Source organism: Zeus faber (assembly GCF_960531495.2).
Source record: "Zeus faber genome assembly, chromosome: 1".
In the NCBI taxonomy this organism is placed as follows: Eukaryota; Metazoa; Chordata; class Actinopteri; order Zeiformes; family Zeidae; genus Zeus; species Zeus faber.
This window is the reverse complement of record NC_137193.1, coordinates 44,707,580-44,735,381: the sequence shown is the minus strand read 5'-3', so window position 1 is coordinate 44,735,381 and position 27,802 is coordinate 44,707,580. Positions and strand designations below refer to the sequence as shown.

The 27,802-nt window shown below is 42.6% G+C and overlaps 1 protein-coding gene across 1 annotated transcript; it reads right to left on the bottom strand.

Moving 5' to 3' along the window:
- Window positions 1-280: 280 nt before the first annotated feature.
- On the bottom strand, window positions 281-27,797 carry eps15 (epidermal growth factor receptor pathway substrate 15). Its single transcript, XM_080017984.1, has 25 exons — window positions 27,766-27,797; window positions 24,881-24,922; window positions 23,024-23,113; window positions 22,841-22,888; window positions 22,661-22,756; window positions 22,106-22,168; window positions 21,746-21,871; window positions 21,562-21,621; window positions 19,309-19,539; window positions 18,560-18,705; window positions 17,983-18,139; window positions 15,516-15,598; window positions 10,662-10,734; window positions 9,394-9,555; window positions 8,395-8,592; window positions 7,904-8,302; window positions 7,713-7,793; window positions 7,239-7,398; window positions 6,807-6,851; window positions 6,230-6,636; window positions 6,075-6,144; window positions 5,864-5,934; window positions 5,501-5,636; window positions 5,194-5,414; window positions 281-1,673 (listed from the first exon to the last, which is right to left on the bottom strand). The coding sequence occupies exons 1-25, from the start codon at window positions 27,790-27,792 to the stop codon at window positions 1,533-1,535; spliced, it is 3,333 nt and encodes a 1,110-aa protein (XP_079874110.1). The 5' UTR covers window positions 27,793-27,797; the 3' UTR covers window positions 281-1,532.
- Window positions 27,798-27,802: the final 5 nt, after the last annotated feature.

Below are 27,802 nucleotides of genomic sequence, written 5' to 3'. Positions count from 1 at the left end.
AAGACACAGACACACAGGGAGTGAGAGACGTACACACACACAGACAGACAAACATCCAGAGAGAGAGAGAGACAGACAGACATACACCCAGACAGAGACACCCAGAGAGCATGAAAAAAAAAAAAAAAAGTATAAGAAGAAAAGTTGGGAGTTTAACAGCAGAGTTACAAAGCATTTCTCCTCCGCAAATGTAGGATGTACTTCACAGCCCTTTGTGTCTCTTCATGTCTTCATACCAGATGATCTAATGTCACTGACAATTATACATTGTTCGTATTTGTTTTTTGTCGTTTTTTTTTTTATTTTACATTCTTGATTTCTCAACACGGTTTCGTCAACCCCAAAATCATTTGTTCAATTAGCATTTGTGTTTGATCAGACACACAGGGACTGTTGTTACTAAAGCCGATCACTAAAGATACAGTACACTGGGTGTACAAAAAAACCCCAAAACAATAATTATAAAGAATTAGCATAGCAAAAAACATTCATCAACATTCACTCATTGAGTTTATTTCTAGTGAATTTAAATCAAAGTCTTTTTTTTTTTTTTGCTTTACAGTGTAACCTCTGAGACGTTTACAGGTATGTACTAGGGAGATGGAGGAGCAACTGAACTGGACAGGTTGGTCTAAAACCAGAGCTCCCAGTAACAGCTCTGGATCTAAAGCTTAATGACGGAATATTATTTTTGAATTAGACTGTTTTGGAGGGGGAGGCACCAATTTAAATGGTGGGAAAATATATCCTCTGTGTTTGTAACATATTAAACTTTAGTTAAAAACTCAAGTCTCGGGCTTTGTTGAATCGCAGTGTGCCCACTAAATTGAATGTAAAACTTGTAGTGTCACATTCTGCCTCTGCATTCCTAACATAGGAACACACCGAACAGAGGTTCTAACACCGGCAGAACTAGATATTAATGCTGAGAGCGAAAGAGTTCAGGGCCTTGTGGTCATCACTGATTTGTTCCTTTTTGTGCCGTGGATTCGAAAGATGAACTGTACAACATGGCAGGCTGCATCTCAGAGGGAAAACAAAAACAAACAAAAACAAAAACAAAAAACATTGACAAGTGTCCCCGTCCTAAAACAAACGACCCAGAGCTCACTGAACACTTTCCAGAATTGAATTGAGCCTTGTGCATCGGAACCATAAAAATGAACCATAAAAGTCATCTACAATTCGGCGTGGAAAGGTTGGTTTGGGACACTGTGCGAGGGACGACACCGGAAAGCACTCGAACATAACTCTAGCCATATTCACTGCATAATTAAAGCAAAAAATTCCCTCCTCCCCTCGCGTTGAATTCATTTCGATACCGCCCGAGCCGGACCGACCGGCAGCGTCAAATAAAACGGCACGATACGAGAGTAGTTGGAACCATCTGGATATAAAATGGAAAAAATAAAATAAAATCTCAAGGTGTGAAGAATCCGCTAACGGCGCAGTCACTACAGGACATTCCCCCACTTGGACACTTTGGTGTGTGCTGTGCTACTCCCGGCCGAGCCACCACCTCCTCTTCCTCCTCAGGACAGTTCAGACTTGCTGAGGGCGATGGCAAGCTCCAGGTCTTCTTGTTCCTGTTGGGTGAGTCTGGCGAGACGCTCCTTTTCCTCTCGCTCGCTCTCTCGCTTTGCCCACTCGATCATGTCTTCCTCTGTTGGATACTGCCCCACGTACACACACGCAAATACAAACAAGAGCAGAAAAAGTATGCACGCGCACGCACACACACCACACCGCACACACACACACACCGCGCACACACACACACACACACACACACACACCGCGCACACACACACACACACACACACACACACACACACACACACACACACACACACACACACACACACACACACACACACACACACACACACACACACACACACACACACACACACACACACACCTATAAGGCTTCTGGAAGGCTCTTATTTAGGGTGTCTGCAGATCTTGATACTTTAATACATTTTAGGTGATATTTAATGAAAATTGAGACAGATTGTTGGACAAATCATCTCCCTTGCAGGTACATAATATACTGTATATGTGGTACAGAACAGAGGTATGTACTGTATGAAGTAGAAACTGGGGAGGTTGTGAACAAGATGATTCTATGAACTGATATTAGAACAGTTTCCTCTAGGTCAGACCGGAAGGTAAGTGATTAGGAACTGGAATAAATCTAACCAGTACCTCTTGGCGCACTGTGTTTTGTTTTTTTATGGTCATGCTTCAAAAAAAAAAAAAAAGTTTAATGACATGTATCCAAGTCTACAGTCAAAGGAAAAAATCTCAAATAATAATGCAAATTCCTTCGAAGGACTGACAAAGCGCCATTTGAGTCTGAGTTTTTAATGCAAAAAACAGATGTGTACTATTGAATATTCCAATAATACACGAAAAATGTTGAAAAAAGGTATTTCTGAAAACAAAGGTGATTAAGACTTTAAGTTGCTGGTTGTCCAGATGGAGTGGATTCCAGGTTGAACAATGCGGCCATTCAGTGTGTGGCATTTCTGCTGGATTGACAACTTCAGAACCCCATGACAATGGCATGGAAATCAGCTAAGTGCCCGATACGCTGTCTCTATGTCAAAATGACTGTAAGCTCATGTTGTAGACAATAAACAGAGTGACCCAAAAATCAGTCACGCCGCGCTTCATAATTCAATGAAATGGAGAAAAACAACAAGGCATGCAAATCGTCTTTAACGTCATCAAAAGAAAAGTCTTTGAAAAGAGCTATGTTTTATGAGATTATGACACTTCAGTTAGCACAGTCATTTGGGGAAGGGATGAGACAACGCGATGGAGAGTGAAGTAAACACGAGGAAAACAACCAGTGACAGACCACATCTCTGCATGCGAGGAGCGAGGCATCACCCCGGGGACTAGGCAGAAGCAGTGTTCAGGTGCCGGATCACAAACATGCACAAGGTGATCAGAGATGTTATGAATGAATGAATGAATGAGGGGTAAACATATGGTGTGCTATGCTTACCCTCATAAAAGGAAAATGAGAGACAGTAATGTGGAGATATTATTCATACAACATGCAGTTAGATGGAACATGCACAATTAGAACACATGGAAAAATGCACACGGAGATTGGGATGTGTGGTTGATATAATTGTATTTTAATCCTAGTGAATTTTAACGTATTCACTTACAAGCAATCTGCAGGGGATTGCTGTCTAAGGACTGTTCTCAGAAGATGTTCTCTAAATAAACTTGTCTCAGTACCCAGGGTGTCTACAGGCATCCCAAAAATAAATCCAAGACTTTTTAGGTTATTCAAATTATTATTATTTTTTTTTTTTTTGAGGAAAAGTAAGAAATTTGCAGTGAAAATACAGAGTAGCTCTCCGATCTACAGCATCATCAGTAAAGAAAAGGCATCAATCCATGAGATCCATTACATTGTGGAAATTAAATGAATCTCTATTTTTTTTACACGTAGTCTTAAGCCTTTAAACTAATTTGTAAAAATCTGATGACAGCCAATTCAGAATAAGTTTGTTTATAACCGCAGACTTTTCAAAAACTATTCAAAAACACTATTCAATTTGGATGCTTTAAATAAGTAAACCTGAATTTTTATATCAATTAAAACGTTTTTTCTAATCTGCTAACACCCTGGTATCTGCTGCATGGTATATTACTTATAGCTTCCTACATAAATACATAAATATAAGCGGAAGGTGGGGTAGGTGCTGGGATGGACATGTCACAGATGCACATAGAAGCCAGAGATGATGCCCTTGATTCAACTCTTTTATTCAACATCTTAGACAGAAAGGTTGAGGTGTAATTTCATCCACGGTGCAGATGAAAGAAAGGGTGAACGGGTTGATGAATGCATAAGTGGGCGATTGCCAGGATTTTGACAGAGGAGAAGGGGAAAAAAAAAAAAAAAAAAAGGTGATTCCAGGAATGCCAAAAGCAGTAGTATAAGTCACTGGGAGCCGGCCAATCAAACGCAGGACATTGTTTGTTAGTGCCTGTGTGTGTGTGTATGTGTGTGTGTAGAGATGGTGTCAAAGGTTGGTGGTTCAGAGGAACATGCAGGATTCATCTAATGGAGGGTGCAGGGGCTCGATCAGACAATTTAAATTTGTGTCACATGATCATGTTGATGCAGAATCTCCAAAAACAACCGACATTGACATTACAGCCTGCCCTGTGCAACAGTCTCGGGACAAGATCTGGGAAAGTTGTGATACTCTCTGAAATGAGATTATTTTCTAGTAACTGGGGTTGATCAACATCTTCCAGATTAATTAAGGTTGAAGGCAAAAAACTCTGCTGATGTATTGTAGTGTCATGCATAATGTTGTTTTAATTATCTGACAAGTCTGTTTTTTTATAGAAAATCCCCCATCCACAGTTTTGATTGTTTTGTAGAATATAGATCTCCTTGTTCCTAATGGGACCTTGATTAATATGTCTAATCTGGCTTCACGTGATTTTCATACATGCACAGGTTATAATAGCAGAGGGCTGGTTTGAGACTTGTGTGAATAGCAAGCAGCATCTTATCCCACCATCCACTGCCAAGAGGGTCAGAATTCTATGTATGAAGACTACAGTGCGGTACATGTAAAATGTATATATTAATCTATATTTCTATATTAATCTATAGTAGCCATAAATGTATTGTCCTACAATCCTTCATAGAGTAAAAACAGTGCAACGTCAATCAGGTCTGAACTCAAGTGCAATTTCAAATAAAGATAAGTAACACAAAATACAGATATAAATAAAATGTAATTAAAGAGATATTGTATTTAGGGGAAAAAAAGAAAAAAAGATTTAAGATATTCACAAGCAGCAGTTAGAATCCCAAATTAAAATAAAAAAACATGATATCCAATAGCTCAGTCAGCTTAATAGTAAACCGAAGCCAACGTAGTCATTGAACAAACATAAAAACCCAACACCAAGCACCTGCATTCCGAGTGACTATTTAGATTTAGACCGAATCTGCTCTAATGATTGGCAGTGGATGGAGGGACTCTCAGGACCGGTCTTACATAATTTGCAGTCGTGGCTGTTTTGAATATTAAGTTTATGAGTGAGCAGGAAAAAGAACAAAACAACAATAACAGGATGAGTATGAGGCTACTGAGACTCAGGTGCAAGAGAGGGAGAGGGCGTAGGAGAAAGGGAGGAGCTCACTTTGTCAAAGCTGGCAAACCGATCAGGCTCCGGTGCGTTGCTGCGAGGAGGGGAGGACGGGGCAAAGGGGTCGGCCGTGGGATCCCTGGCGGGTAGGGAGGAGGAGGAGGAGGAAGAGGAGGAGGTGGAGGTGGAGAAGTCTCCGGGACCCTGCAGTGGGAAGTGTCCGCGGCGATGGAAGGAGTCTGAGGACTCTGTTCTGGAGAGGGAAGATCTCTTACCTGGACCGGAGGCAGACGGAGATTGAACACAGATTATATTGATTGTTTAGTGACTGGTGGTGGCGATGTGAGTTAAGTCCACTGACCTGGGGGAGGAGGGGGAGGCCTGGTGGGTGTACCCGTTTTGGGGGGAAGGGCCGGCGGCACATCCGCACTGCCAGACTGGCTGTCGTCCTGGAAGAGGTTCTTGTTGTTGGTGCCAAACACATCAGCGCCATTAGACTAGAAAAAAAAAAACAACAAAGAGCCATGGCAAAAACGAAGTAATTGAAGGTTAAAAAGATGCGCTTGAGAGTGATTTTGGTAAATATAAGGTGGCATAACTGGCATTAACAAATGTAAAAAATGGTTATTTGTATCAAAGTGAAGCGACAGCTATTAATGTCATTTAAAACAATACTCTAGTGCCTTGATACAACTGCACCCACTGGATTAGACATGAAAATTACCTTTGATAAGGCGCTAAAATCAGCGAAGCCCCCTCCAAAAGATTCATTACCAAAGACAGCAGCGAATGGATCTGTAAGGCATATAAAAGAGGATGTTTTTACTTATATAACATTTTAAATAAATAAATAACAATAACAATTTTGACATATAAAGTTTAATCGTTGCAATGATATATCCCCCCCCCCAGCGGCGGTGTTGCATTAGTCCTACCCGCATCAGAGCCAGCGTTCACTGGGGTTCCTCCTGGGGCAAATGGATCGTTTGTCACTGTGGAGTCCTTCTAAGAGAGAGGATACAGCAAGTCAATTTAAAACTGAATAACACAGTAGTGCTGCATGTTTACCAGTACCCACAGATCCACTCACCACCGGCAATTCTGTGTTTGACAAAGAACAGCTGAAAGGATCCAGGCCTCCGCTGCCTTGACCTCCAAATGGATCCACCTCCCCGTGTGCGTCCATTTTGGCTCCGAAGGGGTCAGAATCGGCCATGCTGTTCCCTGTGGAGCTGAAGAGATCGTTGGATACTGCTGCAGTTGCTGCTGTGCTGGCAGGTTTGGCAGCGAAGGGATCTGGATCTGCTGTTGCTGCTGCTGCAACTGGCGCCGCTGCGCTGTTCAGCTGGCCTGCAAACAGGTCGGGTTCTGCCCCACCGGCGCTTGTACCGAACGGGTCGGCAGAGTTGGTGAAGGGATCTTCAGAGGGCTGTTTGAAGAAAGAGTCGGCAGCAAAAGGATCTGTGCCTTTGAAAGGATCCTTCCCAAACGGATCTGCTGGAAAACGACAGCAGCAACAAATGTTTGAATAAAGTGCATTGGTAAACCTCCTTAACCGCTCAATCACCTTTCAATCTATGGTGTTTTAAATGATGAGTAGATATGATTAGTTACCAGGTCTATTTTGAGCCTCACATTTTATCTGGTGATGTAATCACAGTACTCACCAGAAACATCTACTTTTCCAAATGGATCGTCGTTGAAAGGATCATCTAGATGAAAAATAAATCAATCTGTTTTTAACAGCACAGCATAGAGGTTGTTGTTGAGTCTGGGTAGCTTAAATCAGACTACCTTAGTAATTTAACAATAAAAAATGGAATACTGTAATATATCTTGTGATATAGAATTAATTATTTAAAAAAATAATTAAGCCTACTCTGCAAACGTCATCTGGGGCTGACAATAACAAAACAATGTTTATATTTGTGTAGAATATGTTTAATTTCCACATTTTCCCTATAGAAATCATGGGTATGCTTAGTCTGGAATGACACTGTTTCTTTGGTAGTGGTGAGTGTGTGTGTGTGTGTGTGTGTGTGTGTGTGTGTGTGTGTGTGTGTGTGTGTGTGTGTGTGTGTGCGCGCGCATATACTCACTGTCTGTGAAGGGGTCTAACTGGAAAAAGCCCAGGTCGGGCAGAGCAGGGGCACTGGCCTTGAGTGGTGCGGTGTCGGCTTGGGGTGGGGTGTTTGCGGAGGGGCTGGTTTCAGGAGACTCTGGCTCCTCGCCGCTCTCTGGGTCTGGAGAGGCAACCTCCTGGACAAACCGGTATCAAAAAAGGATATTTAACTTTTTTTAAGACTTTGAGACTACCTTTGCCCCATTGAACTGCAGTGAGAAGCTGCAGCAAAGTGGCAATTTTCTCAATGGTAAAGCTTTGAGTGGGTTTGTGCTATGAGCCGTTATGAATGATGGGAACCATCATTTAAATGTTCATTTAAACAAAGGACTGGGTTGAAAAATGTATGTGACCTATTCTATTCTTTTAGGTGGAAAGTGGTCATAAATTGGGGATGAATTGCATTTTTGGGGGATTTAGAAATATTCAAGTGCCTAGAAGAGCTAAAGACCATTGGTGTGCTTGCTTCAGGGGATTGCTTTCTCTCTTCCGCCACTTCTGCTGATGTTTCAGCTATCGGGCTACTTTGTTCCTGTGGAAACCAGAGTAGATCAATAGGAATTTTAGAATTGAAGTTGATCATGAAGTGATGTCCTGTGCAGCACCATGTAAATAAAATATTGATCTATGTATATTTCCTACCCTGACAGCGTCCTCCTGTGGCTTGCTTAAAATCGCCAGGCTGCTGTAGAGGTCACTCGATGCCAGTGTCGTATAGAGGTCATCAAAGGCATCGTGCTTTGGGTTGGTGCTAGTCTTAGGCCCCCCTTCCTCCTTCTTATCCTCCTCCTCCTCCTCCTCCTCTCTCATATCCTCCTCTTCCCTCTGTGCTTCTTTTGACGGCTCTTTCTTTGGTGTTTCTTCCTCCTTCAGCTCCTTGGGTTGGTCCTCCTCGAAGAGGTCCCCCTTGTGGAGCTCCACCGTGGGACCCGCTGAGCCGTTGACCATGACCGGGGAGCCGTCCTGCAGAGCTCGTTTCCAGCTGAGTTGGGCTGTCACTGACCTCTCCTCTACCTGAAGGTCATTGAGTTTCTGCTGTACCTAACAGGACAAGGGAGGAATAGAGGGGTTTGTGATCATCTCCCTCCAAGTGCTGAGAATTGAGTGAGAAACTTTTGCTGGTGTACACAGACCTGTGCGACCTGAATGTAGGAGTCACGTACAGACTCCTGTAGCGGCGTCAGCTGTTCCCGGGCAGCCTGGACCTTCTCCTCCAGCCTCCTGGTCTCCTCCTGCAGTTTGAGCAGCTCCTCCCTGGCCTGCACTAGTTCCTCCTCATACTGGCAGATTGTTTGCTCCTGCTCCTCGTGCTCTGACTGCAGAGAGGAGATCTGAGAGAGGACAGACACAGATGTACAGTCAGTTAGACAGAGAAATCCATTGAGATGCACAGGATGGAGCGGAGCAAAATCTGGAACGCTAAAGATAGCAGCACTTACATCAGAAGACATTGTGTCAAAGGCAACCATTTGTGCTTGCAGACATTGTAATCTCACCTTTTTGTGGAGCACTGTATGGTGCACGTTTACAAGGGTTATTATTGGAAAAACTTTTTTTCCCTGCAAGTGACTCCCTAAAAGGGCCTTTTGGCCCCGTTGACCCTTGATTCTGGGTGGGTATCTTATAAGCAGCAGCTGCTAACAATTGTTAACGTTTCTTAACTTGGTGCTGCAGATGGGTGAGGTTTTGATGGCACCAGATAAGCCAACTTACACGACAAACCCCACCAAACCCGCCTGTAAGTTGCATTAAACAAACAATAATTTAGCACGTAACAGGCTTTGCACAATTTTTATTTTTTTTTATTTTCATGTCATGGTACTGGATTTTGTATTATTTATCCATCAGCTTTGTCCTTTTTACTTTAAAATAACCACAATTATTTTATACATAGATTTGCATTTATAGAATTATTGCATGAGGTGTTTTTGATTGTTGTACATTTGTTTTTAAATTTAGTGGTGATGATCTGAAAATGCAAATCAAAAAAAATAAATAAATAAAAAGTATTCCAAAACATAATTTGGGTGTCTGTCAGTTGCCCAATGCATCGGTCTCTGGATCCTCTCATTACACTTTGATTGTTTTACTGACTGAACAAATAGCCAAACAGTTGGGGTCCATATCCGTACCAATTGGCTCTCGTGGCTAGTCTGCTGGCGGATCTGACCCAGCTGCTCCTCCAGGGAGCTCTTCTCTTGGTCCAGCTCGTCCACAGCCTCCTGGATCCGCTGCCGTTCGGCCTGGAGCCGCTGCAGCTCTGTGGTCTCCCTGGCAACCTCAGCCTGGAGGTCCTGGAGGCCAAAGGCATGAGTAGGTGACAAAGGAAGCAGAAGGGATACTAGAATAAGGGTAATGGTGAGTGAAGGTTGAGACAAATATTTAGTGAGATGTGAGTGAACAAGGAAAGCAAAATAAATCATCAGTATCAATGTTAATTATTTTGGAAAGGTTGTGAATCGAGGTGTAGCCCTATAGCACAACAACGGTCAAATGACTGTCGAACTGAGGTAATAGTCTGCATTTAATTATGCCTAAAGAAGGATGGGACAAGAAAATGGTGTTATTTTATTTGGCTTAAAATGCTAAACAGTAAAAAATAAAAGTAGATAGGTGTTGTGGAGGCACCTGTGCACAGCTGATGAATCACTACAGTCGAATAGCACAATACCTTAGAAAGACAATATAAATGGACAAAAAGCACTTAGCCTTGAGGCGGCGTATACATAGGAATGCATAGCATGCATAGGAAAAAAAAGATCCTCTACATCAATCAGAGATTCCTCAGAGAGAGCCACCACCTCACTGACGTCATATACAGGCTCCGAGAGTGCAGAGGACTACTCCTTTAAACAGTCAGCTCCCAAAATAGAGTCCATCCGTCAGCCTCAGACAGAGGCTAGTGTTTTTATGCAGGACTATCTTCCTGGTGGCTGGTTCTGAGCCCCCACCCACCCACCTAATTTCTTTCTTTGCCTATTCAAGCATTATTAAATGAGTTTTTCTCAGCATCAGAATCTGTTGCTCAAATGTAATTTTTATTATATTTATTTTTTATCATGGAACCGTCACAGTCATAAAAGATTAATTGCAGCAAAACACACTTGAGCGGTTTTCCTGCTACGCATCTGTCTTCTCATGTCTCAGAACAAATACAGCGCACTTTATTGAGACATCCAAAGCACTGCTGCGTTTCTGGAAAATCTGTAACAATTCCCCAAAGCTGTCCTATGTTGCCATTAAATAACAATGAAAAACACAACAGAATCAGGATCAATTTTTTCTGTTGTGTGGAAAGGAAAATGGGTGTTTAAGAGAAAGACATTAACCATAACTGAGGGGAGATGACATTAAATCATAGCGATAGAGGGACAGCAATGGACGGACAGTCCAGTCTTACCTGCACTTCAGTGGATCGTTGCTGGATAATTTCTTCCTTCTCTTTGATCTCCTGCTCCACGGTTGTCTTCTCTCTGGTGGTCCAGCACAACAGATAAGAGTATTTAGCCACTGAAGACAGAGAGGGCAGCCTCAGACCACCCAGTCCACCCAGCCAGCCCGACCCTGATCCCCCTCGGCCTGGCAGGTCGGCCACCAGCTCCTCTCCCTGGGCCACCATGTTGCTCCTGACCCAACAGCAACTCCAGGACAACTCCGACAGACCAGCTGACGCTCGAGAGCAGAGAGCAAGTCTATGACGAGGACTGGAGAGGGTTGGAGTTTGGAAGTGGGGAGAGAAAATGTTGATGTGCGCAGCTGTGAAGAGTGTGTGCATGTGTGAGAGAGAGAGAAAATGTAAGTGCGCTTGCCCGTTCAGTTGTGTGGGATATGAGAAGCACCAGGCAGATGGCTGCCTTGATTGTGGAAACGGGATGAGCTGGGAGACGGCTGAGCCCAGCTCAGAAACATGATTTGTCCACACCTAACAAAGTGGAGCAAAAGGAAGATTCTGGGGAGCATTTTGGCTCAGATCTAATGATGCACGATGGGTCCTGTGTAGTTATACGTCACAGTTTTACTTAATTTCTTAGTCGAGTTCTTATCTGCCTTAAGCTGTCTCCAGACAGCTCCACTGAATGAAGCTGAAAGCCATTTTTAACCAACCAAATCTCAACTTGGTCCTGACAGGCCACTTGGCCTGTCATTGGGCCACTAGGGCACACATCATAAGATCTGCTCCTAGTATATATACACTGCCTGTCATGCTTCCTCTTATGCGATTTCGCTCTCCGCTGAGGATGAAAGCCCTCTCGAGGAACGAAAGAATAAAAAGAATAATTATGTTGGCTGTGGACGTGGAGACGTGTGTGCTGCAGCGAGCACATGACCCGCATCAACACTTACTCATTGTGCGCAGCTGTCTTGGCCATGTGCGCACAGATGGGCCGGTTCTTCTGCATCAACAGCAGAAGTCTACAGCTCTGAGTCATCCGCCACTGGGCTGACTTCCTCAGATCACCCCCATAGTGCCGAATGGCCAATGAGCATCTTGGATGAGGGCAAAGAGGAGAAAACTGCGGCTCTCTCATCCTTGGGCCTCGTTTTGAGGGGCAGTGAGGGGCAGAAAGGCCCGGAGAACCTAAGTCACTATGAAGAGGGGATTTGTCCTGCTGGACTGTCTGCTCGACCTTGAGTTTTAGCAAAAAAGAGACATTCTATTGTACCAAGCGCCATGCCAGCAAAAGCTGTGCGGTTAATGTGCACAATGTGTCAATGTGTCTCCCCCCCCCCCCCCCTCCCCTCCCCCCCTTCCTCCCTCCATTGTGTTTATGGAGGCACCCTGTCCACTCAGAGACATGAGCATCGTCGCCCGAAAAGAAAATATGAACCCAAAGCCTGAGGTGAGGCTGGGACATGTCATCAAACACATGAACAAAGGTGAAAGTCTGCCTGCACAGAAAATGCGACCTGAGGCTCAATTTGTGGGCGAATCCACCCTGGTGCCATCACTGCCAGAAACCAGTGGATGCCTCTCTGCTTGTGTGAGTGTGTGGAGACGTGCATGCGCAGTTTCTCCCTGGGTAGAGAGGACGATAAAGGGTTATGTGCTGCAGTTCGCCCTCTGTCCACTGGTTTTGCAGGAGTGACACAGACGTCTTGGACCTAACGTCCTTCAAATGTAATCCTTGCTGGAGAAAGGCGTCATTTGTCCGGTATTGACAGAGAGAGAAACTGCGGTTTTTATAGCAGATATTTCCTCATTCCAAAAAAAAAAAAAAAAAAAAAAAAAGGCTCTTCTGAGACCACTTCTCGATCGCAGACTTTTAAACAAAACACTCAGAAGGCTCCCTCTTCGAATGTTAACACATCTATCTGTTCTATCTGATCTGATCTATCAAATCTATCTGGTGAATTGGGAAAAATAACGCGACCAGCGATCGAGACCAGCGCACTGTGTACTTGGGTTTCGATCCTAACTTCCGGTCGGTGCGTGCACAACTGACTCCGTCCCTGCGCAGGGTCGCCAAGGAGGTCAGGTTATGGTCCTGCGAGGCTTGATGGCGGCTGCCTCAGCTGCAGTCCCACCGGGTCGGTTCAGGATGAGACCCCTGTAACGCTGGTTTATAAAGTAGCAGGTACGTCCATCCAGAGACCTCTTGTGGGTGCTGGGTGCTTTTTATCACTCCCATGTAATGGACATATGAGTGATAAAAAGAGATTTGGTTGGTTAAAAGGGGCGTTCAGCTTTATTCAGTGGAGCTGTCTGGAAGCAAAGACATCGTAAGAACTCTAGTTCTTCATTTATAAAACCAGGATTGTAGCACAACCCATACGTTTTCATATATGAGATTTTAACTATTTGAACAATATTAGCTAGAACATTATTAAGAGTATTTGTGCCTTAAGATTGCAATCAATGTCATGGTTTACAGAATTATAACATATTTCTTAAGGCCAAAAAAGTTAGAATGGGTAGCTTAATGTTTTCTTACATTACAAAAATATACCTATCCAAGTGACACATTACAAATTCTAAATTTCACTCAATACATGTTATAATTATTTATTTGCTGATTTGGGCACATATGATAAACTGATCCTGGTTGTTTCTGGCGTTTTTGATTCAAAGACTCGTTTTACAAAGATTCAAATCATGTACACAGGAATTAAATCACAGAAAAATGTTATCAACCACTAGCTGCTACATTACAGGAAATTGAATTGCATAACTAGATTTTATGAAAAAGAATGAATGCTGGAACCATGATGCATACGTAGCTGATTGACACCATCTATGACAGACTGAGTGGTAAAGGACGATCAGTCACTATCACCCATATGGTCTGTTTGCACAAGTGGCACAGACTCAGAGGCTACGTTCACACTGCAGGCAAAAGAGGCCCAAATCTTTTTTGCTCATATGGGATTCAGATCTGTTTTTTTTTTGTTTTTTTTTATAACAGTGTGAATAGCACAAAGCACATGACGAGTTCACACTGGAATCTGACATTGGCCACATTTAAAAAAATAATGTGAACAGCCAAACAAAAAAATCAGATCTGAGCAATAAATCCGAATTGAGCACGAGGGCTTGCAGTGTAAATGTAGTCAAAGAAAGTGGTTCTAAAGTAGTTCAAAACCCCACCTCCCAGCCACCCTGTTCAATGTCAGCCAAAAATAACACAATAAAAGCTCCAACTCAACAAAGATCAAATTCCAATGGTTTGAATGATATAAGCAGCTTCCTGTCCAGCCAACTCAACCAGAGCACAATTTCTATTCTCATCTTACCCTTCATCACCATCATCATTCGCGCTGGAGACAGGACGCTCCCTCATCTTGAAGCAGCAACTAAAACCCATCATCATCCTCCCTCCTTGTTAACTGTGTTTCACAACCTCACACCTTTCAGTCTCTACACTCTCCACTCCTGCATGTCTTTCAAACCCCCCACCACCCTCCCCATCACCATCTGTGTTTTCTATATGAGTGTACGCACGCAGTGAGGGGTTACTTCCTCTCTTCTTGAGAAGAAGGAAGTTGAAGTGGTACTACTTCAAACAATTAACCCTGTAAAGTAGGCTACAAATGATGAAATAACTTTTTGGAAAAAAAACACCAACTGCGAACATGTGCCCGAACACACATGAGGAAATGAACCGGAAACCCCCCCCCCTCCAAACCACAGTCAATTGTGCTGCAACCAACCATGCATTACTTGCACCGATTGCACAAGGGCAGACGCTGGTGAAGATTTTGTGCAGTGAGCTTGCACAAACCAAGTCAAAACGCAATGTTTTCCTGCTTCTTTCTTGGTTTGGTAACCTTGGTGTGAGCAGTAAATCTAAAATAGGGAGCCTAGTGGAAAACAGCCAGCAAAGTCCATCCGGAACCGTCCGGGGGCAACCTCCTTGGGTGGAGTTTAATCGGATGCCGTCTGGACGGCAATATAGAGCTCCAAGAGTGAAGTCAAAGAGAATCAAAATAGAGCAAAAAATATATTATAATAATAATGCTTTTGTCCCCAAAGCAATTAATGTTGTGTTATATTTGAAGACAATTTTAATCCTTTTTAAAACACCTCATATTGTCTCAGCCATTTGATGTGTTTTGTCTGTATTTTACCCTGTTTCTATCAGTGTTGTACAGTTGTTGTGAGATGTCATCTCTGCTTGCCAGACAACTTTCCCCTTGGGAACAATAAAGTTTTGATTAATTGATTATTTGTTTTATGTTCTTATCCTTGTTTGCTATCCACTATCCATCACTGGTACAAGAGAAGATAGAGACACAACCGAGAACAGTCTTAAGATAGTTTTAGTGACATACGTAGGGAGAATTACCCCCAGTACTTCAGGTTTCCCGCTTTGCAGTGACCCAAATTAAACCTTTCAGTTGTCTAAAAGGTCCAATATGAAAATATAGGGGATCAACCAACCAACCAACACATTTCCTCCATATAAGATTCACTTAATTTACTTCTTCACTAAAAAATGCCCTTAAGAGTATACATTTTTGTTCATTTGGATCATAAACATTCTATTTATATTTTCTACATCTTGCATAGAGCAGTCTCTCCAATGAAAACAAGAACCTAAATTCTGCCATAAATAAATCAGCTCTATTGCGTCTCTATTCCACCCTCCAGCAAAAGACACAGCTGTGGGCATTTCCCTTTAAGCGTGTGCACAAGACGGATACAGATGTGGTTTTTTTAATCCTCCATTATCTTATTTGTCAAGCCACCCACCCATCTGTCGAGCATGCAAATCCTCACATTTTTTTTGTGCAGGTTTTATTTCAGTATTCTTACCTTTGTAAGTCGACGATCTCGTTGCTGAGCGAGTCTAGCTCCTTGATGGCAGAGAAATCAGCTGCCAGGTTAACCATATTGTTCTGGTGACCAAGTAAGTAAGGGCAAAAAAAAAGAAAAAGAAAAGAGAGTTACAATGCACTTTGGCAGGCCAAATACTACACCGACATAGACCAACCACTGATTAAATAAGGTCAAACTTCATCTTTCTCAGAAACCCAGTTGTATGTTAACTTAAAGGGGACCTATTATGAAAAACAAACTTTTTCATTGCTTGTGCACAACACAAACTGTGAAATAAGACAACGCAGTCATTTTTTTGTGAGCTGTCCATTTCAGAAAACTATGCTGGAGATAGACTGTAGCTGCGGTGTGGTCCGCTGTGTGTTTCTCCAAACAAAACAAATTTAAATTGTGTGCTTTTATTATAGATGTATTTATGTTATTTAATTTTCCGACATTTACACAAAACAAGGCAACAAAAGTCAGAACAAACTTTTAAATGAGGCCTTGTAGATCTAATATGATTGAAGATTCAGCAACTGGATTGTTTATTTCTCGCCTCAAATCTGTTCTGAAAAAGATTTTGGCGGACTGATAAGGTGAAATCAGTGTAAGCTTACGGACTAAATACAACAGAACCCGGAAGAAGCGCTCAAACCCCATTGTCTCACAGAACTGGGAACCTGTGCTCAAACCTCATTGGCTCACAGATCTAGGGGCCTGGCAACTCATTTACATTTAAAGCAGCACACACTGAAACAGCCCGTCAAGAACAGGAGGGTTATAGAGGCATGTTAGAAGGGCTAGAATGCGTTATCAGAGTGGTAATTTAAGCAAAAACTTCAAAAACATGTTTTGGGGATCTCAGGGACTAATATTAACTTGTTGAAAAGGAGCATTCAGGAATAGGTCTGGAAAAAATATCAAACTTGCGCCAAGACGGGTTGTAAATATTCCTGTACGAGCGAATCAACTCAGCAAGTCTTGCATCGAACTTCTCCATTTTGGGGAGTTTGAGTTCAAGTTGCGGTGTTTGAGGAAGATCCGCCACGTCTCTCCCCAGCGCTGGGGAGAGAGTGGAGGGAGTCCCGGCGCTCCTGCTGTACGAGCTCGCAGCTGTTCGTGTGACATGTTTGTTTTTCTGCTGTACGATTGACTGTTCATGTCTTGTCTTTTCTAGGTAGAGGAAAAACGGAAAATAAATCTCATAGATGTAGCATGGTTAGCGTTAAAGATTTTATCATGAAAATTATCTCGATTGTTTTATCACCCACCCTAGGTGAACTCTAAAAATAACGTCCAAGACAAGACACTGACTCAGACTACAGTGATACCACTGATTGAAAGACAAAGACACAAAATAAGAAACTCAGTGGGGAAGCTAAAACCAGTAATTGGATTTCCTGAGAGTTCAAGAAAATCAAAAGGTCGAAGTTTGCTTGAGTTTCATTAAATTTTTGTGCTGAAATAGATTAAAGAATATGTTGAGCGATTTTATCCTCCAGACGGGGGGGGGGGGTCTCTCAATGCTGCAAGCCTATGACTCCTAAATTTGTGTTTTCTAACTCCTTAATTACTTTTCTACTGGAATAGGCCACAAAAAAAGGCTCTAGCGTACTGCCCCATCTATCCGCTAGCAGTGACTCACTTAGGATGGTCCCAATCTAGTGAAATCCCAACATGCAAACTGTGCGACGCGTGATGCATGAAAAGTAGACAGCAGGAAGATAGAAGGGAGGCAGAAAACAGACAATCGCAAGCTTTAAAACAATACACACACAAGTGTTATTAACATAAAAATAATGTGTGTACATTTCTTATCAAAATGGCACTCAACTGAACCGACACTAACAATGCAGGTGATGCCAGCATAGTAAAGTCCAAATTAATCAGAGTAAAGACAGAAAAGCAGCCACTATGCGACTTAACAATACAAGCTAATCGAAAACAAGGATACATTGACAGAAGTATCCCTTGATTCATTTCCATATACAAAACGCTTTTACTAAATCAGTGGTGGCCAATCAATGGCCCGTACACCCACCAACAGATGAAGAAATTAAGTTATTCTAAACTAAATTAATAAAAAAATATATTAACCTTTTTTACCCGATTTCAAAATATGTCTCAAATTAAACTTTTATGATTTTTCTTTATCACGTTGGACAAATAAGGTTAATTAAATATTAAGGCTTTGTATAACTGCAATACCTTGTGCTAGTAGTGCTCTACACATGTGGCCAGCGTTCAAAACCAGGTTGGCCACCACTGTCTTGAATGATTAATATCCTAACTCCAATATAACATTAATACTGTATATAGTAATATAGTTTAATGCTTCATATAAAGTATGTTTACTAAAATTAGCTGTGGTTATACATAATACTGTAACTGTCTAATACAGTGTGATTGACATTACTCAGAAAGAGCTTTGATTGGAAATCAGTTATAAAGTGGAATTCACCTGTTTGATGCTGTGTCTGTCCGAGGGCGGGATCATTTCGGGGGAAAGCGTCTGGGGAGGGTCCAAGCCTTTGGACAGCTTCTGGTTGATCAGATGGAGCGCCAGGGCAAACTGCTCCCTGGTCAGCTTCCCAATGTCCCCGATGTCACACAGCTCCCTGACAATGGAACACGCAAAAGTTGCATAACCGAGTAATGATTTACACCTCAGGCAAAGACTATTTCTGAATACGGAATGAACATTATGCTCATTAGTTGCGAAGCCAATAAACAGATGGACCAAACAGTCATTGTGTCCCACCAAGGTAAAAACCAGGGGGTGGTACAGATGTGAAACACAATGTCTGATTCCACAGTTCAAAAAGTTGGGTGATCATCGGGTGTCATGACATTTCACTGCATATATGTATGACCGTATGTATATGTATGTGACAAATAATCTCTTGAACTTGAAAAGGGCCACACACACACCCCCCCCCTCCTTCGGTGACGTCACGTGATGCGACATTGCGGTTATGTCACAGCCCTAAAAACGATCACAGATAAATGGCTGAAGAATTGTTCTTATTGTTACTCACCAGATGCGTGCTAGTGTGGCGGAAGGCAGTCCGGTCTTGAGGAAGATGTCTCTGACCTCTGGCCCCGACACCAGGCCATCCATGTCCCCGTCCGTCTTGCTGAACAGCTCATCGTACATGGCTTTGTCCGCTGGGGAGACGACCCACTAGGCGGAGGAGAGGGATGCATACAGCGGCATTAACTACAGTCACACAGTGATGCTTAACTTTTTCAACTCAATCTGATACACATTAGGCCACATTTGACGAGGGATTTTTATTGTTAGATTTGATTTAGTCTAAACTTCCACACCTGCCTATACTATAGTTCGGCAGATAACAGCACAACTAGCATCAAAACGGTCATTATTGTACCTATTGCACCTAATATAATGGTGCTAACATCTTGTTAATGAAATAATGGTGGAGTTTAACTAGTAATACTTTTGCTGGGGAGCCCCTGGAATCTCTTGAGGGAACATACAGGGACATCAATGAATATGCACAATCTCTATATACGTATATACAGGCACACTCACACAGACATTTACTGTACAAACCATACATAATTGGACTAGACTTCTTCCTTACCCATCGACCCATCAAAGAACTGACTTACCTTCACTTTACCTTTCTGTTTATTCTTTTGAAAAACACAATGGACTAACCAACTCGAAATCATTTTGAAGATGTCTCATTACAAGTTCAATTTTTATCAGAAAAGACCCCCCTCCCCTCTGAGAGCTTTGTTGCCAAGTCCCAGTACTCACGGGGACGGCTGCTGGAGTTGGGGCTGGAGCCGGGGCTGGTTTAGGAGGGTGGGGTATGGTCTTCGACCCAGAGTGGGAGGAGCGAGTATCTTTGGCAGAGGGGGGTGACGGTAACAAGGGCATTGCAGGGGACACAGAGGGTTTTTTCCTCTTTGAGGGAGGAACCAGGGCGGGTGGTAGAGACATGGGCACAGGCTCTCCTTCCAGAGCTCTGTACACCAGATACATCGCCTGGGGAATGACCGACAAAAACAAAGCAAATAATCAATGACTGACATAATTGCCACAATGAAAGGTTTTATTTTAATTCACATTTGCCATCGGGCAATCTATTCTGCCAATCCTTGCAGACAACATACCCCTAGTTTACCCGTAACAGATTAAATAATCCAGGGTGTCAGCAGATATCAGTTAAATGTAATACTTTATAAGACCTTTATGAGACCGTTATCTGACAAATACAGAAGTCATCTTTGCCTTATTAAATTAAGTATTACATCTAAGCAGTGCTTAATTTGGCAATCAGGGGTTGCTGGAATACAGAGAGGTTGCTGATCCAGTTGGTCAGAGGGAGAAAAAAAGGTCACAGAACGTATGCACGGAATAAACTTTTAGCTGCCATGCATGACGCACAGGGCTTTTTTTTGTTTGGTTCAATTAGGAAACGGAAATAAAAAAAATTATAAAGCTGTCCCCTAAAAGTCTACGGAGCAAAACATCAGTCAGAAATCAGTCAGTTGACTGAGATTCTTAAAATAGAGCAGCCGTTTTGTTTTTTTTTGTCAGTCAGTGCGAATTACACAAAAACAGGATAAAACAGATAGACGCTTACGAAATGCATAGGGATAACATGTCTATGAGGACACACACACACACACACACACACACACACACACACACACACACACACACACACACACACACACACACACACACACACACACACACACACACACACACACACACACACACACACACACACACAGGGATATGGGGGAAGATATAGGGGAATTGTGGCACAGTGCATTGCACTGCTGCCTCACAGCAAGACTGGGGTGCTGTTGGCACCGTGCTCCTGCAGGCTATGTCCCAAATAGGAGCCTTTCTGTGTGGAGTTAGCATGTTCTCCTCGTGCTCAAATGGGGTTTCCTCCATCTAACATATGGAACCAGGTCCCCGGGCGCGTCGTCGAATGCTGCCCACTGCTTCTGGCTGACCCCCGGAGGAAGGACAAGCCAGGATGAGTCAAATGCAGAGGCCACATTTCACCGGCCACCATCCAAAAACATGTGTGTGTGTGTGTGTGTGTGTGTGTGTGTGTGTGTGTGTGTGTGTGTGTGTGCGTATATATGCATGTGTTGTAGTGTGGTGTGTCGTGTGACAAACAAAGATTCTTCTTCTAAATATATTTTTATATGTGTGAATCGTCCGGACGTGAAAACAGCTCAGACCAACACGGAGAGCCAAACCCGGTTTCTCCAAATAAAACAACCAAAACAGTGTGGGGACTGGGCACGGCTCGTAGACTCGTTAAGATTATTTTCTGTGTAATGCATGTAGAGGGGGTGATCGGGGAGAGAGTCTCAGAGAAAGTGTCCCCATTACGCACAGTTTCTTTCCATAAAATAAAAACACACTGTTGTGGATCGCGGGCACCCTATCCCTGCAACACATCTGTTCCTTGGAGAGGAAGACAAGTGCGAATCCGACACTTCCTAATCCCGTGGGCCCCGCTAAATTCTCTCTCCCTATCCCTATCTCTCTCTCTCTCTCTCTCTCACCAAAAAAAACAAAAACGACTTGAACTATCCCAGTCGACTGACGGGTTTCCGAATGGCCGACTTTCAGGGGCAGCCCTACTTGGTTCATCTGGAACAGGTACGTGTAGCAGGCATGTACGTATGAAGACAAGTATTAGATTCAGCTTTAGGGTTTTATAAGCTTCCATTTTATAAACATTAAGAAATGTTGACTGACTCCTTTGCATGGATAAATCAGACAAATGTTTATGTAAAATTAAGACATAAGACTATTTAATGAACTTTAAAATACCTAATATTTGTAAAACTGAATTAAGGACATTTTACGTATGTTTAAGGACCTGCAGGCCACCTGGAATTTTGTCTGGAGTGCAGACAAATATATAGTAATTAACCTTAGTAATTAATTTAAAATATCTGAAACAAATCCCAAGAGAGTGATTATAAAATCAGGCAGAAACCCCATACATTATGAATGCAGTCTATTTCTTACCACGGCAAATTCGTCTCTGTCCAACATCCCGTCTCTGTCAAGGTCACTGAGCTCCCACACCTTAAAAACATGAAGATCATTTTTTTTTTTTTTCTTCAAGGTTTCATTCAGTTAGTTACCATTTTGTTTCGCCTTGATATTCACTGACAAAAACGCAAGAAAAGAGAGGTTCTGCTGGACGTACCCTGCCCAAAACGTCTACAGGAAGCTTGGAGTTGAGCAGAACTGGCTTGACTTTGTCTCCCGTTAGCATCGCTCCGACTGGAGCCAGGCTGTCAAAGATGGCGTCAAACTTCATCTTCTCCTCAGCCTGAGAAAAGAAAACACAGAGAGAGGATAACAGCTTGACATTCTTCTGAAATCAAATCAGAAAAGGCTTTTGTTCAAATACAGGGATTGAATTGATATAAATTTGACTTAAGCAGCGCTTAAGTCTACTCCTTTTTCCATTTTAATTCTATGCGAGAGGGCTTTGTGTGAACCCTTTATTAACAGTCTAATAATACTTGAAAAGTTGTGTTGGGTTAAATTCCAGTTCCCTCACCTTGACAACCCAGGGACTGTCGATGGCCATTCCCCCTGGTAACAGCGGGCTGCTTGTGTCATGCTGCGGATTAAAGGTATTATTTTTAGATTAGTATAACTATATTTCATAAAACTTATAAAGTGGTTGTTTTTAATATTAAAAAAACTTAAATCAAACACAAGAGACAGCATACATAACGAAGGTTCTGTACGACAAGGTAGAATACATAATTAAGTCAAATACAGAAGAAGAAAGACCCTTTGTCGGGAAAAAAATAACTTAACATTTTAGATGAAATTACAGTGTAATCTATTAAACCTGGTATGGGGAGCCTCTATATTACTCTGACCTATCTACATTATACTGATCCAACATCAAAAAACAAACTAAGGTCAATCAACTCACACTGTCAGCATCTGATGAGTTGCAGTAGCGAAAGAAAATAACAATGATGATTACTGTCTTTAGTTGACTTTACAGTGTTTCCAAAACTAGGTAGGTAAGTAACATTGATTGGCCCCTTTGCTCAAACATCCATGAAAATGTATGAGTGATAAGTGAAGGGAAACTTACAAACTTGGGGGGAGGAACAGCCAGATTAAGGCTCTTGAGCGCCACCTCCAGGCCATTCTGAGCACAGGCCACCAATCTGAGAGCTATGAAGAATTGCTGAGAAGTACACGGATCATGGTAAGTGATACAACCTCACTCAATGTAAACTACTGCATCTAAAAACACACGAAAACAAACTACCTGTTTGTTAAGGCACCCTTTGCGTTCGCAGTCCGCCAAGTCCCAGATCTACAAAGACAAAAAGGTGGTTCTCATTTGAGAAATTCAAGACAATGTGCATTTGTGGATCACATTAGCCGTAAGTAGGAAAGACCGCAGGCAGAGAAGCAGTGCTGCGGTGCGGACGCATTGCCGAACGCTCACCTTCCCCAGAACCAGGTCGGCCAGACCAGACCTCTTGAGAAACAGAGCAGCATCGGCTGCTGCAACACGTCCGCTGCCCGTGGGATCAACCTCAACAAAAAATAATGAATGAAGAGTAAATTCAGTTTGATAAACTGCAGTGAAATGCATATGATACTCGCGGTGAAACCAGCAAATTGTTCAGTTTTTCTTAAGAGTGAATTAATGAGTGCTCAGTGGGACTATGGGTTTAAGTATGTCGATTTGGACCAACAGATTTTCAACAATAAAAGGGGGACACAATTAAAGGCCAAGTGTGAGGTTTCGATTTAGAGAGCGTCTGATCAACAGGAAGAATAAACCAGAGCCTTTTCCTCAGCGGTCTGTTTGTTTGGAAATGTCTTCAGAATAACCTCTTCACTTAGTCCTCTCTCACAAGGCTCCCAGATAGATTCTCTGTCAGGTTTGGCAAAGAGAGCCATCATTTATTCATAGAGAAGCTTTCCTCTCTGGACACCGAGACTGAATTTGAGATGAGAGGAGAGAAGAAAGATCCCTGCTCGCTGGAACGACCGGGAGGGATAATATAGCGGCGGCCGTGTTGTTTATCTCTGGCTTTTCAAGAATTAGGACTTGCATCATATTCCATGCAAATAAAAGTTGTATCATCTATTTTCCCCCCATTAGAGATATTTAAAATGTTTCTATGCATTGAAAAGTCTGAAAATCAAGTCACTTTACCTACACGTTTGTTGACAGTGTATCAGACTCTTGAATTGGGTATATACCTATCAGCCGCAACATCAAAACCATCACTAATAAACACTTATATTGTGCAGCTCCCCCTCGTGCCACAAAAACAGCTGTGACCCATCGAGGCATGGACTCCACAAGACCTCTGAAGTTGTCCTGTGGTTTCCGGCACAAAGACATTAGCAGCAGATCCTTTAAGTGCTGGAAGTTTTGTGGTGGGGCCTCCATGGATCAGGCTTGTTGTTCCAGCACATCCCACAGATGCTCGATCGGATCGGACCGGACCATAACCCCACCCATCCACATGATGTAGAAGAAAACGTGATTCATCAGACCAGGCCACCTTCTTCCATGGTCCAGTTCTAACGCTCAACTGCCCATTGTAGGCACTTTCGGTGGTGGACAGGGGTCAGCATGGACACTCTGACCAGTCTGTGGCTACACAGACCCATACGCAGCAAGCTGTGATGCACTGTGTGTTCTGACACCTTTCTATCAATACAACATTAACTTTTTCAACAATTTGTGCTACAGTAGCTCTTCTGTGGGATCACACCAGAAGGGCTACACTTCGCTCCTCATGCGCACTTTTGGTAGGCACTAACCACTGCATACCAGGAACACCCCACAAGACTTGCCGTTGTGGAGATGCTCTGACCCAGTTGTCTAGTCATCACAATTTGTTCCAAAGTAGCTCAGATTCTTACACTTGCCCATTTTTCCTACTTCCAACACATCAACTTCAAGAACTGACTGTTCACTTGCTGCCTAATATATCCCTCCCATTGAAAAGTGCCATTGCAACGATATGATCAATGTTATTCACTTCCCCTGTCAGTAGTTTTAATGTTGTGGCTGATCATACTGAAATCTTAATTTAGCATCAGCAACGGGTGCATCCCTAGCATTTATGGTGTTTATTTTGATGGTATTTATGGTGTAAAATAATCATGTAGCCTAGTGAAGGTTTTAGAGGTTGTAATAAAATGTAAATCCACTACTCCCAAAAAGACTCATGCATAGTAGATGCCATTCAGGATTTAAATATAAAAAAGACTAGAAATAAAACTTTTGACTTTTAACTTTTGCTTGAACCCAGGCTCTTTGATAGAATAGAACTCTTACCTGCCGATAGTATTTGTCATACACAGGATTTCCACTGGAAAGCTGTTGGGGAGAAAAGGAATTATACATTAAAATAGACAAAACATCAAAAGTTTTATTTCAGCTACTAAAACATCTGCACTTTCCTCTCGCTACAATTCGACTCGTTTAGGCCTGGGCTTTGGAATTAAATGATCCCAGAGTCGATTCTTGATCCTGGTCAAATAGAAAACAGATTTTGGGTTTCATACCCGGTGCCTACTTGAAATGCTTTGCATTCTCTAGCCTTCCAGTGCACGGGCTTAAATGATCAACAGGTGTTTGTTCAATCGATGGAGCGAGCCCGACGTCCACGTGCCAGAGCGGCTTTCAAATACAAGGCATATCCATTACAGATGGAGGAAGCAAACACTTGGACTCCAATCAAAATGTTTATTTTCAACAGTCTCTGTGCCGTCAGGTTTGTAGCAGCACCACAAACATTTTCCTCTCTATGTGTTCGGACCCATTCAGTTCGAAAAAGCCAAAATACAGGTCTGGGTAGGACAAAGCAACACAACAATTCCGCCATGATGGTGTTAGCCTGAGTAATTTCACTAATGGTGGTTTAGGAAGGCCACTCCTGGCAGTACACATTGGCCTACAGTTGCCAAAACAAGGTTTGTGCAGATGTCTGAGCCAGGGCACTATGGCCTTTGAGCTCACTCTCACCTAATAATATGCTACACTACTACTACTACGACTCGTAGTACAACTACACATTATAAAAGACTGCACTTTCTCCGGCTCCTGACCGTCGCAAACAGTGCAACAACTGGATACATTTCCACATACAACACCTAGTTTTGACTTGTCATTTCCTATTTTTCTTTTGTTTTAACGCTTCCTCTTTTCAGCCATGTGAAGGTCTACTTAAGGCATCGGGCAGACGGCAGAGGAAGAGAATCAGGACTTCTCTCACTGTCGTCAAAACTAGATTTCTATCTATTCTCTTACAACCCGTAGGTGCAGTGAAAAACACCTATGTACAGCAAATTGTGGGGAGTGGCAATTCCATCAGAAAGTAAAAGCTTACTTTTGTGAGGCAACCATTCTCATTGTAACAAAAAAGATGATCATTTACTGAGATGAAGATTTAAGTTACACTTACATTTTACTGGTAAATATACTGTACATAGCATGGACAAGAGTGTGAGGCCTCACGTAGTTTACTGTCAGCCATGTCAATAGCCAATTCATTATCAGATTACTATTCACACACATTTATGTTTCTCTGGCTCGTGCCACTTTTTCTACAGCAGACAATAGTGTGCCTGGAACTGTTGGCGGCCACAACACTGCGGGTATTGTACTGGTGACTCTTTAATTTCCCAGCGCTGAAAAAACACCCCTCAATCATCGACAAGCGAGCTTTGGCAAATCACCCACATACATTGCAGTGGAGGAGTTGACGAGCTCCAGAGATTTCTTTTCTCTAATCCACCTGCAACAACTACATCATCAACATTGAAACATAGCATTACCAACAGCAATGCCCGATGTGCTAAAATTTAATGGCAGGGGAAGACCGTCCATAACACAAGTTAGGTTCATCTACACTACAAAGATACTACTAAAGTCATCCTTAAAAAGATATTTAGAAAACTCCATCTTATTGTGTTTGCAGAACTAGAATCTACCTGGTCACAGCCCACATCTGTGAAACGTGAGACGATGATTCTTTACAAGTACATGAGGTTGTAGGTTCTGTGAGGTCTACTTCTGGTTTCTCCAGGTTTATGTTTAAACCCCTGGCAGGTATTAATTTACACCTATAAGAGATGACCACTACAGCTACTGTTCTTCTGGTTTCAGACAGTGGCTCGGATGACAAGTCTGTGGCTGCAACCCAGTTAAAAGTAATCAGTATTACTGTAGCCGGCAGCAAATGTATATTTTAGTTAAATTATGGTTATTTAGGTGCACATCTTTGAACTGAGGGCAAAGCCTCTAACTCGAAATAAGTGTGTTCCTGGTGAGGATGATTCTGTCTGCTGCACACGGGCAGCGCAAAACTCACAGAAAATAAGAAGACTGCTTCTCAGAGGTCATGTGCAACAACACCACTCAGTCCAGACTTGACAATACAATAGATAGATAGATAGATAGATCATATTATCAAAATAAATAATTAAGAATTGGCAATATACAATTAATCTAATGAGTAACTAAATGAAAGAATCCCACACCTACATTAAAGCTAAAAAGCTAACAATAAACCACGGTATCAACACTTTACACTATCAAAAATAGGAAAAGTTTTTATGCAATTATATAAAATATATATGTGTGTGTGTGTCCACACACACACACACACACACACACACACACACACACACACACACACACACACACACACACTATGCGCACCAGGGTAGAAAACCATAATCCTTATAGTTAAATGGTTAATAACAGTAAAAGTAAATGCACTTCTTGGTGAGCATAAGCATCCAGAAAGCAGATAACGTGCAGGAACCCTCTACACAGCAGCAGCATGGAGGAGCTAATAAACACTAGCAGTGCAATGTGGCAGAACAACACCCAAACAAGACACAGAACCTTTCAATTTTCCATTAAATCGCAAAAGAAAAAGTCCAAAACAGACCCCCACACACACTAGCACTAAGCTAGTTAGCTAGCAGGCTAGCTGGCTAGCTACGCCCTTTCGCAGTCCCCACAGAGATTAGGCAGAAACTTTTCCCAGTCACAGCAGGAGAAAAGTCCCCGAAAAGAGGGTTGAAAACACCGCAATGCGCCCACGCTTTTACACGCCTGTAGTAGACGGCGCTGTCGAAATTCATTCGACAAAGTCGCAGAGGAGCGAGGCTGCTGCTCGGTGTGGAATATGAGTTAGAAGGCAGAGTTACCTGAGTGAGGGACAGAGCGGCAGCCATAGCGCTGCTC

Coding starts and splice junctions, on each gene's coding strand:
- eps15 (XM_080017984.1), bottom strand. CDS start 27,792: ATGGCTGCCGCTCTGTCCCTCACTCAG. Junction 18,706..19,308: donor CAACTCCAGCAGCCGTCCCC/GTGAGTACTGGG, acceptor TCCTCCGCCTAG/TGGGTCGTCTCCCCAGCGGA. Junction 7,399..7,712: donor CTGAAGCAAGCACACCAATG/GTCTTTAGCTCT, acceptor CGGTTTGTCCAG/GAGGTTGCCTCTCCAGACCC.